The sequence below is a fragment of the Eretmochelys imbricata genome, chromosome 13 (genome assembly GCF_965152235.1).
Source record: "Eretmochelys imbricata isolate rEreImb1 chromosome 13, rEreImb1.hap1, whole genome shotgun sequence".
Classification (NCBI taxonomy): Eukaryota; Metazoa; Chordata; order Testudines; family Cheloniidae; genus Eretmochelys; species Eretmochelys imbricata.
In genome coordinates, this window is record NC_135584.1 from 26,412,031 (window position 1) to 26,430,757 (window position 18,727).

General features: G+C 45.6%; 1 protein-coding gene across 4 annotated transcripts in view; it reads right to left on the minus strand.

Annotated features, from left to right (window-relative positions):
- Positions 1-18,727, minus strand: part of ITCH (itchy E3 ubiquitin protein ligase) — a 120,326-nt gene that overhangs the window by 29,090 nt on the left and 72,509 nt on the right. For all 4 annotated transcript variants that reach the window (XM_077831822.1, XM_077831819.1, XM_077831820.1 and 1 more), the window contains 4 exons: positions 15,547-15,642; positions 13,319-13,493; positions 12,167-12,233; positions 9,644-9,728 (listed from right to left, as the gene is read on the minus strand). In XM_077831822.1, coding sequence (XP_077687948.1) covers positions 9,644-9,728; positions 12,167-12,233; positions 13,319-13,493; positions 15,547-15,642 — 423 coding nt within the window. The remainder of the gene's footprint in view (positions 1-9,643; positions 9,729-12,166; positions 12,234-13,318; positions 13,494-15,546; positions 15,643-18,727) is intronic.

An 18,727-nucleotide genomic window follows, 5' to 3' on the forward strand; every position in this document is an offset into this window, starting at 1 on the left:
ATTTTTTTTTTAAATTAACATTTGTTATTTATGCTTCCTGTCTACTTTATGCAGCTCTTTCAGCTTGGACAATAAATAATTTAAAAAGACAAGTATGTTTAACTTTTGGGTTCTCATGCTCTAGAGCAGCAGTTTGCAAACTGTGGGTCAGGACCACAAAGTGGGTTGCAACTCTGTTTTAATGGGGTCACCAGAGCTGGCTTTGGCCCCTCCTGCCCGATGCAGCCAAGCTCATGCGGGCTCAGACTTCAGTCCTTGCCTCCTGAGGACGTGTAGTAATTGTTGTTGTCAGAAGGGGACTGCGCTGCAATGAAATTTGAGAACCCCTGCTCTAGGGCTATGCTGTAAAGCAGTGGTTCCCAAACTGGGGTTCGTGAACCCCTGGGGGTTTACCAGAAAAATTTCACTAATGGCGGCCAGGGAACCCTGGGCATTGGAGGCAGCAGGTGAGACCTGGTTGCAGGGCAGACCTGGTTGCAGGGCAGACAGCGGGAGAGCGGGGGGGGCAGTTGGGACTGGCGCCCGAGCCCTGCCCCTGTCAGCGGGGGAGCCGGAAGCCCGAACCCCAGGGCTCCTTGCGGGGCTGGCAGCCCGAGCCCCAGGGAGAGTGGAGCTGGGCAGCTGGGGCTGGCAGCCCGAGCCCCAGCGGTCAGTGGGACCTGCAGCCCAAGCTCAGTGGAGCTCAGTTGACTGGGGTAGTCAATGGGGTCCAACAGCTGGAGCCCCACGGAGTGCGGAGCTGGCAGCCCAGACCCCAGTGCAGGGCCAGTAGCCTGAGTCCTATGGTGGGCAGGGCAGGAGCTGAGACCCCAGGCGCACAGGTGGCAGCTTGGACCCCTGCCCTTGTCAGACAGGGGAAGCTGGCATCGAGGGCAGAGTGAGCAGGAGCCACACTGAACGTGGCGAGTGGTCCAAGCTAATTTGTCCCTCACAGGGCACCCTCATAGGGACGGACCTTATGGCGGAAGAAAAGCTGTTTGCGAGCCAAACTAGCAGGAAGCACGTTGTAGACAGTGTAGCAGTGTTTAAGGTGCCTCAGTAATCGTCATTCTCTCTGGAGTGCTGTTTTGCTTCAGTGAGACTTGAGTGAATCTTCTCATTTTCCAGTTTGTTGGTTGTTAGCAGTCTGTTATTTTTATTAGAACTTTTGTACACAAGTTCAATGGATAAGTCGCTGAAAAAGGAAAGTGTAAAGACGCAAGAATCCGCTAGTGTTTCCTCAAGTCCACACTGTGGAAAATCTAAGTCTAATGATCATGATGGTCCTGGAAAGTCACTTACAAAGAAAAGAAAATATGACAATGATTATATAAAATATGGCTTTACATGCACTGGTGATCAAGATGTCCAAAACCAGTGAGAGAGATCTGTGGTGATGTACTAGCAAACAGAAACCTCAAACTTTCTCTACTTCAGTGCCATTTAGAAACTAGGCATCCTGCACAACTCGACAAGCCCGTTGATTTTTTAAGGGGAAAATTAGCTGAGAGGAAAAGTGACATTACCAGTTTTATATCCAAAGCAAGTACTGATAATGAAAACGCCCTTGAAGCATCATACTGCGTGAGCTACTGAGTAGCAAAAGCATCAGAAGCCCATACCATAGCAGAGAGCTTGATTGGTCCATGTATAAAAGACGTAGTTCATTGCATGCTTGGAGAAAAGGCTGCAGAAAGGATTGACATGGTACCTTTGTTCAATAATACGTTGTCATGAAGAATTAATGACATGTCAAATAATGTAGAGACCACAATTGTACGTAGAGTGAAAAATAGTCCACATTATGCTATACAGTTGGATGAATCAACTGATGTAGCTAATCTAGATATTCTGCTACTGTGTGTACGTTATGTGAATGAAAGTATGGTTGAAGAAGACTTCTTGTTTTGCCGACCATTGCAAGAACGTACAACTGGAGAAGATATCTACAATCTGATGTGGTAAACCCAGGACAAACAGTGTGGTAAACCCAGGACAAACAGCTACAAAAAAGGGAGGGGTAGTAATTAGTCCCAGAGGATTAAAAGGCCCCTCCCTGTCCACTGAGGAAATAATCACAGGGAAATAAGGTTCAGATGGAGAAGGGGTTGCTAGGGAGGTAATTAGGTTCAGCCGGCTCCAACTGGCGGAGACCTTTTTAAACCCTCCCCAGCATCGAAGGAGAGGGAGGAGAGAGTGAGAGAAGGAGGGAAGCTGCCAGTAGGCTAAGGGCAGCAAGACACCGAACCCGTCAAGGAAGAGAGACTACACTCCCCCCGCCCCAGAAGGGAAGGAAAACAAACACAAGGGACGGATCAGGGAAAGGAATAACCGGACCCTGTGCTACCTGTAAGGATTTGCCTTGCTCAGGCCGATGTCTCCAAGGCTAAAAAGGACGGAGTCTGCTGAGGAGAACAAGGTACTTTGCCGCACGTGGTGTCAGCAGTGGGATGTGGTGAGTGAGTAAGGCTTGGAGGCAAGCCATCTCAGGGCAAGGCTTTAAAAAGGATGTAGTGAAGGCATTGATACAGGCACTGTAGCCCAACAAGAAGCTACCGGGGTACAGATGGTGACCCAGCAAGAGGCAATAGATATCCAACAGGAGATGAACCAATTACTGATTAGCCAAGCGGCCCAAGATCGAGCCACCCTGACTGAAGCAGTGAACCAGTTGAAAGCCCTGACGCACGGACCCCAAGGGACCCGGCCGCTGCGGGTAAACAACTATTCACAGAAGATGACAACAGACGACGATATAGAAGCATATCTCCTCGCGTTCGAGAGAACGGCTCTACAGGAGGACTGGCCCCAAGACCAGTGGGCAGGGATCCTGGCTCCATTTCTGTGAGGGGAAGCCCAGAAGGCCTATTTTGACATGGCCATGGAAGCAGCTATGGATTACCCCCAGCTGAAGGCGGAAATCTTGGCAAGGTCAGGCGTGACGCCAGCCATAAGGGCCCAGTGCTTCCACGAGTGGAAATACCAGGACAACAAAGCACCAATGTCCCAACTTTTTGACTTAATCCACCTTGCCCAGAAGTGGCTCCGCCCCGAGACCCATGGGCCGGAAAAGGTAGTGGAAATCCTAGTCTTGGACAGGTACATGAGGGGGTTGCCGCTGGACATACGAGGATGGGTCCGTCAAAATGATCCCTCCTCCTATGATGAACTAGTTGCCCACGTAGAGAGGCACTTAGCAGCCCAAGAACTTTCTCGGATCACTGGGGAAGGAAGGCAGGCATCAGAATCGGAGACAAGTCTTCGTGCCGAGGCCCCGGTTTGCCCGAGTGCCAGGCCGGACAACGGATGGGAGGAAGGAGGCGGAAAAGCAGCTGGTGGTCCCAGAGAGACTTGAGGACTGGGGGATAAAGACTCGGGGGATAAAGCCCAGCATCCTGAAAGATAGGCGGCTGCCCCTAGTGGGGTACACCTGTGGCAAATTAGGGCATTTTGCTGCCCAATGCCCAAATCTAGAAGAGCCCATGAAATGTGAACTGGGAGATATAGGGGGACCATGTGATCTAATAAGTCTAGTCGGGGTTGCAATGGTCCCTCATAGATACACTAAACCCGTTAAGATGAATGGTATAGAGACCACCGAGTTGTTAAGACTCGGGGAGTGCAATCACGTTGGTCTCGGGGAAGCTGGTAGGGCAGGACCAACTATCCTGGGCCTAGTGCTCAGGAATATCCTGTGTGCATGGGGATGTCAACTATTACCCAACCATCCCCTTAAAAACAGAAGTTCGCGAAAACCCCACTAAGGTGACGGTGGGAGTAGTTCCGAAACTCCACCCCCCCAGCCCCCGACCCACCCCCCCCAGCCTTCCATGAATTTGACCAGGATTTGTTCTCCCCACGGGGGAAGCCCCAGAGGGAAGGTAAAAGGAGGGGGACGAAGATCCTGACCCAATACCAGAAGTCTACGCTTGTAGGGGAAAGAGGTGGCTCAACCAACAGCGGGACTGGGCCGGCAATCAACAACCATATCGTCGAACCAGGTTCCCCAGGGGCTTTCCCCGAAGGGGAGACTGAGGTAGACCCCCCTGAGTTTGGACAAATGGGGATCGCACTCAGGAATTTTCGTCAGGATCAGGGCAATGATCCAATACACAACAATATTCGTAAAGAAGTAGTCGAGGTAAATGGGGTCTCTGTGGAGAGGAGAGTTAAGGGCCCAGGGCCATGTTATGTGATTAAGAACGATCTACTATACAGAGTACTCTGGGTCCAAGAGCAAGTTGTAGAACAACTCTTGGTCCCACAGAAGCATCAGAGGGGCGGGATGGATCTGGCCCACAGCCATTTGTTCCGGGGCCACCTAGGTCACCCTTGATCAGATCCTGCAGAGGTTTTTTTGGCCTGGCATTTACGCGGCGGTCCTACAATATTGTACGTCCTGTCCCGAATGCCAGATACATGGGCCCCGTCCACACTTAATAATTGGTAGAGGTACCAAAGGGGCCCTTGAGATCCCATTTGAGCGAATAGCTATGGACCTAGTAGGGCCATTGGAGAAGTCAGCCAGGGACCACCAGAATATTCTGGTAATACTAAATTATGCCACGAGATACTTCGAGGCCATACCCCTGCGGAACGCCCTGACCAAGACCATAGCCAAAGAATTAATCCAGATTATTTCCAGAGTAGGGATACCCAAGGAGATCCTGACGGACCAAGGGACCCCCTTTGTGTCTAAGCTGATGAAGGACCTATGTACAATGCTCCACATATGGACCCTCAGGACATCGGTCTACCATCCCCAGACTGATGGTCTTGTCGAACGCTTCAATAGGACATAGAAGAACATGTTGCGGAAAGTGGTTAGTCGTGGTGGAAAAGACTGGGACACTCTGCTGCCCTACTTGCTGTTTGCCGTACAGGAAGTACCCCAGGCTTCCACGGGATTCTCCCCCTTTGAGCTGTTATATGGTTGCCACCCCAGAGGCATACTGGACCTCGCTAAAGAGGGCTGGGAAGAACAGCTGAACCCAAGGAGAAACATCATTGAACATGTGTTACAGAAGAAAGACAGGATAGCCCAAGTTGCCCCCCCTTGTACATGAACACATGGAGAAGGCACAAGAGGCGAAACAGACATACTACAATCGCTAAGAGGTGACCCAGAAGTTCCAGGTGGGAGACTGAATAATGGTGCTCATACTCACGGCAGAGAGCAAGCTCCTGGTCAGGTGGCAGGGGCCATATGAAATAATAGACGCTATAGGAGAAGTCAACAGTAAGTCGACAACCGGGCCGCCAGAAGCTGAAGCAGATCTAACATAAATCTGCTGAAACCTCGGTAGGATAAAGAAGTTCTGGTGGTTGCGCTGGGGGCGCCATCCCCTAAAAGCAACCAGCCCGACCAGGTGGGGATATCTCCGAAGTTGACTCCGGAACAACGACTGGAAGTGATCAGCCTGATCAAACGCAACCAGGATGTGTTCTTGGAAAAGCCAGGCAGGAATACTGAGGTTCACCACCACATCCTCACAGAGCCTGGAGTGAAAGTGAACATCAAGCCATACCGGATCCCAGAGGCCAAAAAAGAGAAGAGATCAGGACAGAGGTCCAGAAAATGCTGACCTTAGGAGTCACTGAAGAATCTCATAGCCAATGGTCAAGTCCCGTGGTATTAGTGTCTAAGCCTGACGGCAGTAGGACATTCTGTAACAACTTCAGCAAGTTGAATGAGGTATCCCAATTTGATGCATACCCTATACCCCGGATAGATGAGCTAACTGACAGACTGGGAAAAGCATGGTTTATGTCTACCCTTGACCTGACCAAGGGCTGTTGGCAGATCCCACTGGCCAAGGCCGACAAAGAAAATATGGCCTTTGCAACTCCAGAAGGTCTGTATCCATACACTGTCTTCCCCTTTGGGTTGCATGGCACTCCTGCTACATTTCAACGACTCATGGACAAGCTGTTGCGACCCCATGGCAAGTACGCGGTGGCCTATCTCGACAACATCATTGTATATAGACCCGACTGGGAGACACACTTGGAGAAGGTGGAAGCAGTCCTGGACACCCTGAGGAAGGCGGGGCTGATGGCGAATCCCTCCAAATGTTCGATCAGGTTAGCTGAGGCCAAGTACCTCGGGTACATAGTGGGGAGGGGCATGGTGAAGCCCCAACTCAACAAGTTAGAAGCTATACAGAAGTGGCCCTGACCCCTCTGGAAAAAACAGGTCAGAGCCTTCTTGAGACTAGTGGGGTACTATAGATGGTTCATTCCCCACTTCGCCACCAGGGCATGCCCATTAACGGACCTAACAAAAGCTAGGGGCCCAGACATAATAAATTGGTCTGCTGCAGACGAAGGCGCTCTTGGGGATCTGAAGACGGCCCTGTGCACAGATCCCAGACTTGTAGCACCAGACTGGGGGAAGGAGTTTATCCTGCAAACCAAAGCCTCTGAAGTAGGGTTGGGAGCTGTACTTTCACAAATGGTCGGAGACGACGAACACCCCGTCCTCTTCCTCAGTAGGAAGCTCCTGCCTAGGGAACGGAAGTATGCCGGAGTGGAAAAGGAATGTCTGGTGGTAAAAGAGGCCGTAGAAAGCCTACACTACTATCTACTGGGATGGAGGTTTACCCTTGTCATGGACCATGCCCCTCTGCAGTGGATGCACCAAAAGAAAGACAAAAATGTGAGAGTAATGAGATGGTTCCTGTCGCTTCAACCCTTCCACTTCACAGTACAACATAGGTCTGGAATCCAACATGGCGATGCGGATGGCCTATCAAGAGTGCACTGCTTTCCGACCCAAGTAGCCCAACCCTGTAGTGTTGAGCGGGGGGGGGGAAATGGGATATGTGGTCAACCCATGACAAACAGCTACAAAAAAGGGAGGGGTAGTAATTAGACCCAGGGGATTAAAAGGCCACTCCCTGTCCACTGAGGAAATAACCACAGGGAAATAAGGTTCAGGTGGAGAAGGGGTTGCTAGGGAGCTAATTAGGTTCAGCTGGCTCCAACTGGCGGAGACCTTTTTAAACCCTCCCCAGCGTGGAAGGAGAGGGAGGAGAGAGTGAGACAAGGAGGGAAGCTGCCAGTAGGCTAAGGGCAGCAAGCCACCGAACCCTTCAAGGAAGAGAGACTACACTCCCCCCGCCCCAGAAGGGAAGAAAAACAAACACAAAGGACGGATCAGGAAAAGGAATAACCGGACCCTATGTTACCTGTAAGGATTTACCTTGCCCAAGCCGATGTCTCCAAGGCTAAAAAGGACTGAGTCTGTTGAGGAGAACAAGGTACTTTGCCACACTGACTAATGCATATTTTCAAGAAAAGGAAACAGATTGGTCTAGTTGCTTAGGCATTTGCATTGATGGGGCCACATCAATGACGGGGAAGTATACTGGATTTGTAGCTCGAACAAAAAAGGTTGCATCAAAAGTCTCTTGGACTCATTGCAGCATCCACAGACAAGCCCTCGCAACAAACTGCATGCCTGAGGGACTGAAGGAAGTGCTGGACAATGCAGTGAAAATGGTGAACTTCATAAAATCACGGCCAACAAATTCCAGAATATTTCACATACTTTGTGAAGAAATGGGTAGTATACACAACTGTCTGTTGACACATACTGAAGTTAGATGGCTGTCACGGGGCAAAATCCTTGTGAGCTTGTTTGAGCTTAGAACAGAAATCCTAGGTTTTTTTCTCTCTCCCCGCCCCAACAGCCACTCTTTGCACCTTGCCAGCTGTATGGAAAATAATGTCTGGCTCCAGAGCCTAGCTAATTTAGTAGATATTTTCTCAAGAATTAATGACCTAAATTTACCTCTTCAAGGCCACAATATAACAGTTTTCAACGTGCAAGAAGGAGCTGAATCCATGATAAATAAGTTTCAGTTCTGGGAAAGTTGTTTGGAAAACGATCAAACTGAGTGTTTCAATAATCTTCATGACTTCCTGGCAGAACATAAAATTTCAGTTGGATCAGTGCACTAAAACAAATATAACTGCACACCTAAAAGGACCTTGCACAACTTTCAGGGAATACTTTCCAGCTATGTCAGGCAATGACTGGATTCGCAACCCTTTTGATGATACCACTTTCTCAACACAGATATTGAACACGGAGGAAAAAGAGAAATTGATTGAGACCTCCTGTGATTATGAACTGAAAAGGAGTTTCAGAAATCTGTCACTGATCAACTTTTGGTTGAGTTTAAGAAATGAGGACCCCCTTCTGGCAGAAAAAGCTGCTGCAGTTTTGTTACCATTTTCGACAACATACTTATGCGAGAAAGCGTTTTTCTCGTTTGCACATCTGAAAACCAAATACAAAAACAGACTTGATACAGAAACAGACCCGAGACTTTATCTTTGTCCAGTGGTTCCGGACCTCCAAGAGCTATGCAGAGTAAAGCAAGTGCATCCATCACACTGAGGAAATTTAAACTTAAATCCCTGGAAATATTCATTTTTAGGAGGGGGTTCACGAGATTTCACAATTTAGTGAAAGGGGTTTGTGGGCTGTTAAAGTTTGAGAACCGCTGCTGTAAAGTAAGAATTACAAGCACTAAGGGCAGGGTTGCTTAAAAGGCTATTTCTATTTAATTTTCTCTATTACTGGAAACGTTTCCGGTTGGTCTTTGACTTTGTAATAGTTGTTTGTGTGTTTGGGGTTTTTTTGCAAAGAGGTGTTGCTGTTAACTGGGACTTTCCTAACGGTTTTCCTGTTATGCAAGCAATGTTCCTTTTAGTAATTTCTGCTTTAGTTCTGGTTTCAGAGTAGCAGCCGAACGAAGTGAGCTGTAGCTCATGAAAGCTTACGCTCAAATAAATTTGTTAGTCTCTAAGGTGCCACAAGTACTCCTTTTCTTTTTGCTTTAGTTCTGTATCATTTTCTACATTGTAAGTGAGTCTTGTCTGAAAAGCCGATAGAAGGCAGCAAGGTTCAATCCAAGACTTCAGTTTTCAGAAATGCCTCCTAATTCTCACTTTCAACCAATGTTCCCTCTAATTTTTTACATCCATGTGCAGAATGAATTTTGTTATGTGCACCAATATGGAGGTGATGCATGGTGGGGATGGGGCTGAGGGGTTTGAAGTGAAGTAGGGGGCTCAATGCTGGGGCAGAGGGTTAGGGTGCCGGGGACTGAGGACTGTGGCTGGGGATGAAGGGTTTGGGGTACAGGAGGCGGCTCAGGGCTAGGGCAGAGGGTTGGGCTTGGGGTGCGGGGGGGGAGGAGACGAGGGCTCTGGCATGGGCCCAGGGACAAAGGGTATGGGGTGCACGAGGGGGCTTGGGGCTGAGGGTTGGGCTTAGGGTGTGGGGCCTGAAGGCTCCAGCTGGGGGTGAGGACTCTGGGTGGAGCCAGGGATGAGGGGTTTGGGGTGCAGGCTGCCCCGGAGTTGCGGTGGGTAGAGAGAACTCCCCATAGCCCTCTCTGTGCAGCAGCACCTGGGCTGGGGGAGAGGTGCCTCTCCCCGCCGCAGCCCTGCACGACCCAACTTGCTCTCCCACCCACCCCCTACCTCTATGCTCTCCAGGCCCCTGTGGCTGCGTGCGTGCACGGTCCTTGATAGCCTGCTGCACGGCCGCGCTTAGAGGGAACTTAAGCTCTCAACTAAAATAATAATAATTATAACATTTATATTAAAAATCCATTTGAAATTATTTAACTGATTTAAAAATTCTTACCCCTGATTTCTGGGGTCTTCCCATTGTGTGATACGTGTGTTGTGATTGACAAAATACACTCTGCCATTGCTGTCAGTTCTCTTTTCTAAGGAGAAATAAAAAGTGAAGAAATTTTAGTTCCAGCAAATTTACTCCTCACACTAACTGTGCTTAAAATAACCAATTAGCTGGACATCTTGTGGCAGTGTCTGTTTTCTTTAGGTGCTCTTGGCACCTCAATCTCAAATTTAACATATCTGATTCTTCATCATCTCTCCAAACCCATCATTTCTTACCAGTTTCTCAGCACCAGAAATCTATTTTAATTCGAGTACTAGTGTAATGTTTTGAAGTGTACCGTAACTTACCCTCAGCAAAAAACATTCAGGGTGTTCATCTGATATTCTTTAGGGACTTGTCTCACTTGTGTGTTTCTACAGCACCTAACACAACGGGGCCCCAAACACAAGTGGGGCTTTTGGGCAACAGCATAATATATTTACTATGACTAATTATAACAACAACAAACAATAATAATAATAAAAGTAGAAAAGCCTTTTTCCCCCCTCCCATTATTTTAAAAATAGGTTTCTTTAGCAGATGCCCAAAGAAAGATAACTTATGGAAGAACCAGATTTGCATTTTACCTTAATTTCTCTTACTTTTTTTGGTTGTTCTGGAATGCTCATGTAGATATTTCCCCCTTGTTTAAAAATTAAAATACCAATATTGATCTTTTTATTTTTAAATCAATCTCAGCCTTCCATGTTTAACAAAAACTATACTTAAAAACATCCACATATGTACAGTTATTTATTATACTATTTATTTTCCCATTGAGAAAGGTGGGAAAAAAAACCCTACTTTTAGTTGGAGATGAAAAAAAGGAAGTGGTTTTCTCCACAGGAAAACCATCTTCCATCATGAGCCATTATAAATCCCAACTCCCTGGATTATTGCCATGGGCCCTCAAATATAGTTTAACTGATTAATGGAAGAATGAAGAAACGTGCCCGGGTACACCAGACATGTATACAAATACGGCAGCATATGAATGTGAAAGCCGTTCCACTGTTAAAGTATGAGCCAAAACTGCAGCAAGAGAAAAATAATATTTACACCCCAAGTAAATAAATATGGATGTTTATTGTCTCACACTGTTAAAATATGTTTAGGCACATATGCAAACACTTATACACACATTCTGTTGAAAATCCATTTCTCCTTTACTTAACACCAAGATTCAGTCTTCTGCAATTTGACAACGTTAGATAAGCACAGCATATAAGCGCCTCACTATGTTTTAGATGTTGCAGGAGAAAAACAGAGCCTTGAAATCAAGCCATGGCAGGTAATAAGCATTTCTGTCCAGCTTTATAGGAAATGCCTACGTGCAGAGGCATGTTTGTAAGTAGGTTATAAAAGTAGCAGAACTCTACTGTACACGGAGATTTGATTTTGCCGGGGGGAGCGGAGCAAACCAACTAATTAGCAATGTTCTTTGAAATACCACACATGTAGAATAAGGTGCCATGTGGGCCTGCCAGTTTAATGCACTGATATCTTGCATACATCCAAGACTAGAAATCCAAATAATAATGTTTGAACCTTTAAAAAATTGCAAATCAAACTTTTGAAATGTTATAAAAAAAATCCATGTCTAGATCTGCCAAGTAAAGGTATTCACCCTTAAAATGACATCATTCTGATTACCATCTTGTTTTCCCCACCCCACCACCTGAATACAAGGCTTAGTCTACATTACAAAGTTTTGCCAGCATAGGTCTATTATTTAGGAGCGTGGGGAAAAAAAAATCATCACACCCCATCTGACAAAGCTATGCCAGCAAAACCCCAAGTGTAGACACAACTATGCCGACAGAAGAGTGCTTCTGTCAGCATAGTTCCTGTCATTTGGGGAGGTGGTTTAGCTATACTGGCAGGAGAACTTCTGTCACCTTATCAGCATCTCCACTTGGGCGCTCTGCTGGTATAGCTAATCCACTATAGCTATGACGACAAAGTTTGTAGTGTAGACAAATCCTGACAACTTTTATATCATCTTTCAAACAAATTAATGCAATGATATTGACTGCTGAAATTATGCTGGAAATATTTTTAATAAGGGGCTGGCAGACCTGTACAAACGCTTTCAAGACCAACAAAAACTTTCCAAGCACTGGCTCTCTAGCAGAAACAATACAAAACAATCTGTATGACTAAAATGGTTAAGACAGTAACAGCAGCAGGGAAAAGTCCACGTTGTATGATAAGGACACTAAAAGAAAGTCAGTTGCAACTTAGAAGTGTAACAGAATAATACGGTGTACTTTTTTAATCTATTTATGGAACTGCATATACGCCGTATCAGAAGCTGGTTCTTAAACAGTACTTTTGATTATATTTAATAAAAAGGGAATTTAAATTCAGATTTCATAAAAGAAAAAAAGCAAAGTACGATCAAAAACATTTGGTAAAAAAAATGCCAGATGTATGTATTAATGTTTAAGTTATGTTATAAAACACCATTTGAACAAGACTTACCCCATCCATGTGGCAGGGTGCCAAGAGGATCAAACTCGGTCTTCTGTGTGGGGGTAGCGTCTTGGTTCTGCAGATCACACACAAAAATGGTGCATCAATCATGACCACCCACCACCAATTTGCTTTCCAGACCTCTAATTTAACCATAACATCAGTCAAGCAAATGCATTCTTGCTAGTGCTACACAGGGCATCACACCCTCGAGCAACTTAATTATACAGACACAAGTGCTTGTGTAAACACAGCCTCAGAATCCAATACATGAAAGCCTAACACAATCAGGGAAACACACTGCTCTGTTTTTGAGGCTTAACATGAGTATTTAAGTAGCTACTAAAAACCTACATCACCTGTCTTGCTAAACTAACTGCAAGCAGTATTTGGAGATGTCCAGTCAAAGTCTACCATTCCTTAGTATTTGGTGGATTTTGGATTGCTTAACTCCCCTTGTTTTCCTCCCAATCACATGCTATAATTGCATTTTACCTGCATAAAATCCCTCAATTGCTTCCTCTGGGTGAACTTCCCATACTAATCTTTGGCCAACCAATAGAAGACAGAACACAGTGAAGTGACTAAGATTTAGAATTCATTTAAGACTGAATACAAATAGAATTAACCTGAACAAGTCTCCAAACATTACCAGCATAAACAGCCACTACATCTGCTAGCTGGCCACAACATCTAAACCACAGCTGGTTTTGAACCATTTTCTCACCACTTTGACCTTTCTCAGTAAATCAGTGGACTTTGCTACATGAGGAATATTTCACAAGATATATACAATACAGCAAACACTACCATTTGTCAGTTATAGTTGTGCCATACCTAACAACAAAAAGCAAGGAAATAAATTAAGGTTACCAATTGTACATACCACCCTCTACTCCCACATCAAGAGAAACAAACACACAGCCACCATACACCTCAAAGAATGCACAACTTTAACTCTGGTATCCTTCAGGGCACAATCTTCTGGCAGCCCCTTGCCAAGCCCAAGTGTGTGCACCTTCACAAAGCTGTGCAGAAGGGATGCAGAAGAAGGGGAAGGAAGTTTGATCTGTTTGTAGTGGAGGTGGATGGGTGGAATTTGGGAGTGGGGGTTCTCCTCCAGAACACGTTTTTTCCTCTATATCAGAATAGACTTCTCACCCCGTATATGAACCTCTGGTTAAACTGTTGCATAGCTCCTTGAAGCTGACTGCGTTGAAGTTGCCATTGCTCATAATTCCGGACAGATTCCAATGTTGGTCGTTGCCATGTTGTCGTTCTAGTGAAGTGGTCGACATAATAAATTCTCCCCATGTTGTCAACTCGTCGCTCCCAGCTAAACAATGCAAACAAGGAGTCTCAACAGCATGCAGCACTCAAAGCCTCAGAACGATTTTAGAGTCAGACAAGGAGCAAGGCAAGCAGGAGATAAATATGGAATTGGACGTGGAGCTTTGTTAAATGAAAAGTTCAATGTGGTCAGTGCCTATCTCCCCCTTACAGCTCCTGCTGAAACAATCTAAAGAGCTAGAGAAAAGTGCTATCTAAAATGAGAGAATTATTCTCAGGGCAGGTCTACACTACAGCTGGGACTGAGTCTCTCAGATCGATCCACCGGCAGCCGATTTAGCGGGTCTAGTGAAGACCTACCAAATCAACAACAGATCGCTCTCCAGTTGACCCCTGTAATCTACCCCCGTACTCTACCCCTGACGAGAAGAGTAAGGTAAGTCGACGGGAGAGTTTCTCCCACCGACCTCCCGCGGTGTAGACCCCGCGGTAACTCGAGTCCAGCTATATTATTCACATAGCTGGAGTTGTGTAGCATAGGTTGACTTACTGCAGTAGTGTAGACATAGCCTCACTTTGTTCCACAATACCACCATCTAGTCAGTCACCTACTTGCAATGCTTTTAAGTGGTGCTCAGGAGCTGCTTTATGCATCTGGCTGGCTCTGGATAAGTCATTACTGTTGTTATACATTATATATTTGAGGGATAGGATGGACGCGTGAAGTAATTGCAGTCTACTGGTCTCTTTTAAAAAAAAATTAAAGTAACATTGCCAGCTCTGGCTGCAAAACGTGAGATACTCTCATGCACTTTCTGGCACACTTCTAGTCTAACCTCAGAAAACCAAAAGAGTGCCCACATTTTACTTGGTTTCCACTTCATATCAATTTGAAATAAGTGACATTCATCAAAAAACTCAAATGAGCAGTGGTCAAGTATTGAGCAAGGTCTGGTGCAATACCTGTATTGATCAATACCTGATAAACTCTCTCCACTATATCACTGTAAAAGCCGTAAAGTATAGTGCAACAGGTTGGTGTCTGTTGGGGGTGGGTGAGTGTATTTTCCCCTTTGAGATCAGTTCTCTCGGCAGTTCTACATTTTCTTGTTGTGTGCGTGACATGAGTGAGTGTGAATGTGATACGAATAAAGTGTGAAGGAAAAAAATAGTTTTTTGGTTAAAAGATGCAGTGTCCCCAGAAAACCAGGAAAAAGGACAAATATACAAATGTGTGCTCCTGTGTAAAAGCTAATGCTGTTGGCTGCTGATCTATTAATGACTGGAAGAGTATGATTAGCAAAGCTCTGCTTAGGTGCAGGTGTGCAGCAAGGTTAGCAGATGGGAACCTGAGCTTTGGTAACAGGATAGAAACCAGAGACCTCAGGAGAAAGAGCTAATCAGGGAAGCACTTATTCAGAGCTGGCTAGTGAACATAGTATTTTTGGGGGCTAAGACCCATGTGCTGTTATTTGTGGTAGCCTTTGCTGTGGTTTTTCGGTTTTGGTTCCTTTCCCCAGAGTGGGGAAGACAAAATCTATTTTCTTTTCCCATGACTGATCTGAGCACCTTTTTTCTTTATTAAGCAGACACAGCTGCTTGGTGTCTGATTGTTAGTAAAACTTCCCTACTCCTCTTTTTCCTATACCTTCTCCCTCTCCACCAACCCTACACAACAGATACAATGCAGATAACCATTTCTTCTCTCTTATTCTCCAAAGATTTAAAAAATAAAAATAAAAATCTGAGCCTCATCTCCAAGGCACCAGCATGTGCCACTCATATAGGGATAGAGATGGTCCAAAAAAGCACATGCAAGCTCTTAAATCGGGTCACAAAGTCTCCTGGGGTTTATCTACACTAGAAATTTAACTGGAGCTAGCCAACATGTTTATACCTGCTAGTCTGGACATTCCACTAGTGTTTGGTATTTACATTAGGGCTCAGCTTAGTACAAACCACAAATGTGTGCGCCTTGGAATAACTGTGTAATATCCAAAGTGTCAGCTAGCTCAAGTTAATTAATAATCAATTAACTTGAGCTAAACTATAGCCTAGACATATCACCAGAGGCTAGATGTCGTCTTCTACAGACTCACCCTTGGGGAAGAGGTTCCGGCCGATCCCATGTTGTCCTTTTTTCAACATGATCTACGTAGTATACTCGACCATGCTGGTCCACCCTTTGCTCCCATCTACAATTAAAAAAGGAAATGTTACTCAGCTTGTGCAGTAAGTGGAGTTCTTTGAGATGTGTCCCCCTATAGGTGCTTCACTTCAGGCGTGTACATCCCACGTGCCTTTGATCAGAGATTTTCGGTAGTAGTACCTGTTCAGTCCGTGCATGCGCCCTACACGTACTCATGCTCTTTGTCAAGAACATACAGGGCTGCATGGGTGAACCATCTCGGCTCCTTCTCCGCGGCAAAGCCCCGTGGAGGAAACACTAAAAAAAGAGTAAGGAGACTGGGTAGTGGAGCACCCATAGGGACACACATCTTGAACTCCAATTATTGCACAAGATGAGTACCCTCTCCTCCTCCTTTGAGTAGTGTCCCACTGGGTGCTCCACATCAGATGACTTCCAAGCAGTATTCCCATCAGGAGGAAGGAGCTTTGGAGACGAATCTAATACTGAAGATATGACTACATTATCAACTGCAGCATAAGTTCTAAAGGAATAAACTGTCACATAATTTTTGGAAAGGAGTATATATCAAAGGTCCAGATTGAAACCTTGCAGATTTCCAGCGTGTATGACTAATGCCACAGAGGTAGATGGAGAATGGGCTAGAACTCTAGAAGGAGAGTGGATACACTGACAAATTTACAGCAGGAGATAATGCATCCAGAGATCCTGGAGAATCTTTGGGTGGAGATTGTGGATCCTCTGTTTGCTTCAATTGCTGACTGATCGAAACAGTTTGGGAGACTTTCTAAATGGTTCTGCCCAAATAGAAAGCTAATGCCCTTCTGAGATCCAAGGTATGGAGATAGCATCCTGATCAGTCCGATTTCGCTTTGGGACAAAAACTGGGAGATGGATTGACTTGGTTGATGTGAAATACAGAGGACACCTTACGTAGAAATTTAAGATAGGGTCGCAATGAAACTGCGTCCTTGAAAAAACTGTAAACGAAGGGTCCACCATTCAACCGCCCATTTCCCTGACTCTTCAGGCAGAAACAATGGCCAACAAGAACGGCACTTTCAATGTCAGGGGAAGAAGAGAACAGGTGGCCATTGGCTCAAAGGGGGTTTTCATGAGACAATTAAGGAGCAAGTTTAGATCCCATACGAGAGCACCGTTCCTAACTGGAGGGAAAAGGTGCATCAATTCTTTAAGGAATCTTACTTTTGTGGGATGAGCAAACACTGAAAATCCCTCAGTTGAGGAATAAAAGGTTATTATAGCCACTAAATGAACCTTGACAGAACAGAAAGAGTCCTGAGTTTTTTAATTCCAACAGGTAAATCAAGGACAGCTGAGATGGGAGAGTGAACAGTGGAAAGTTGTGATGAAATCTCCTTCATTTCTGAAGATAACACTTTTGTGTGGATGTTTTTCTAGTATTTAATAGTACCTTTCATACCTCTGCAAAACAGAAAGTCTCTATATCCAAGAACCATCAAACTCTGAGATGAGGAATCTCCAGGTTGGAATGAAGAGTCTGAACGAAGTCCGGAGATAGCAAATGGGGAATGGGCAGAAGACTCCATGCTGGACAAAAACCTAGACAAATTAGGTAAGGGTACTAGACTGGTCTTACCCATGTTGGAACAATCAATATGATTTTGGCTCAATCTCATTTGATATTGTTCAACGATCAGTGGCATTGGAGAAAATACATAGTAGAGACCTCTCCACCAAGGAACAAGGAAGGCATCCCCGAGGAAGTGAAGGCCAAAGCTTCCTCTCAAACAGAGCTTTTTGTATTTCCCATTGGCGGTGGTAGCATACAGGTCTTGAAGGGCTCAAGCCAGAAAAATGTGATTGAGAACCCCACAATTCCAGTTCCAATTCATAACCACAGGAGAAATGTCGGCTGGGAGAGTCTGCCATGGTGTTTTGCATGCCTGGAAGGTAAGAGGTTGAAATGAGGATGCGGTTGGCTATACTTCAGAGTTCCATAACTTAATTGCTTTGGAACAGAGAATGAGGAACCTCACTCCCCCATGATGACTGATGTAGATTAGTGCTGAAAAGGAGCAAGTTTCCAGTGTCAGTACCAGGGGCTGAAACTGTTTTGGTGGATTCCATCCAGTGGATGTTGCTGGTACCAAAGACAATGACTGCTTTGGGGGTGCCAAAATAGCGTGAGATGCTTGTTTCTTCATCGGTACCAAGGGAGCCTGGGTGACTTGTTTAGGTACTGAGAGTAGCATGGGGTCTGTAGGTACTGCCTTTCTGGAGGTAGAGGTTTAGACTTTTTTGTAGTATGGTCATTCTCGGGCAGTACAGAGGATGCCTTTAGTATTAAAGCATGTTTGATACCGTGACCTTTGGAAGACTTCAGAGCCCTAGATACAGTACACCAAAGGAGTCTGGAGACTCAGTGGTATCCAGACCGGGACCTGAGATCTCCAACAGCCTTCTTCTGAGGAGACAGGCTTTTTTGATATAGGCGCTTTATGAGGAGAACTAGTACTCTTCCTTTTATGAGTCCTTCCAGTAATCTCTGACTGTCTGTCCTGCAAAGGCCTGGGTGAATGCGGTGCAAAGATTGACAAAGCACTAATCTCACCTGGAGGCCAATGTACAAGGTAGTTCTCTTGGCCTGGATTTGAGGCCATCACTAGGAGCCTGACTCTAATCTCCCAGGTTTTATTAGCTCTGCTTTTAAAGGCTGAGCAGATACACACTTCCCTCAAAAGTGTAGTATCCCCTAAACAGTGAATACACCAGGAATGTCCAACAGACTCCCAGCAGGTGAAGCAGCACTTAAATCCTGGAGATCCTGACATATCCTGGCGATGAACCCCAAGGATTAAAATAAGCATAAAACAAGCTTCACACAAAAAATAAAGTGTAAGCATAAATTAAAAAAGAAGTAAATAACTAAATTAAAACTAAACTAAAAACTAGCACATTCTAAAGCTAAACTTTGAGTGGTAGATGCTGTCATAGGCTGAGGTGGCTGAGAAGGAACTGAGGGTGGTTCGTCCATGCAGCCCCAGGTCTTTGGTACCGGGCATAAGGATATGTAGGGCACATGTGCAGGATGAACAGATACTACCATCAAAAGTCTCTGATCAAAGGCTCATGGGGCACATGCACAC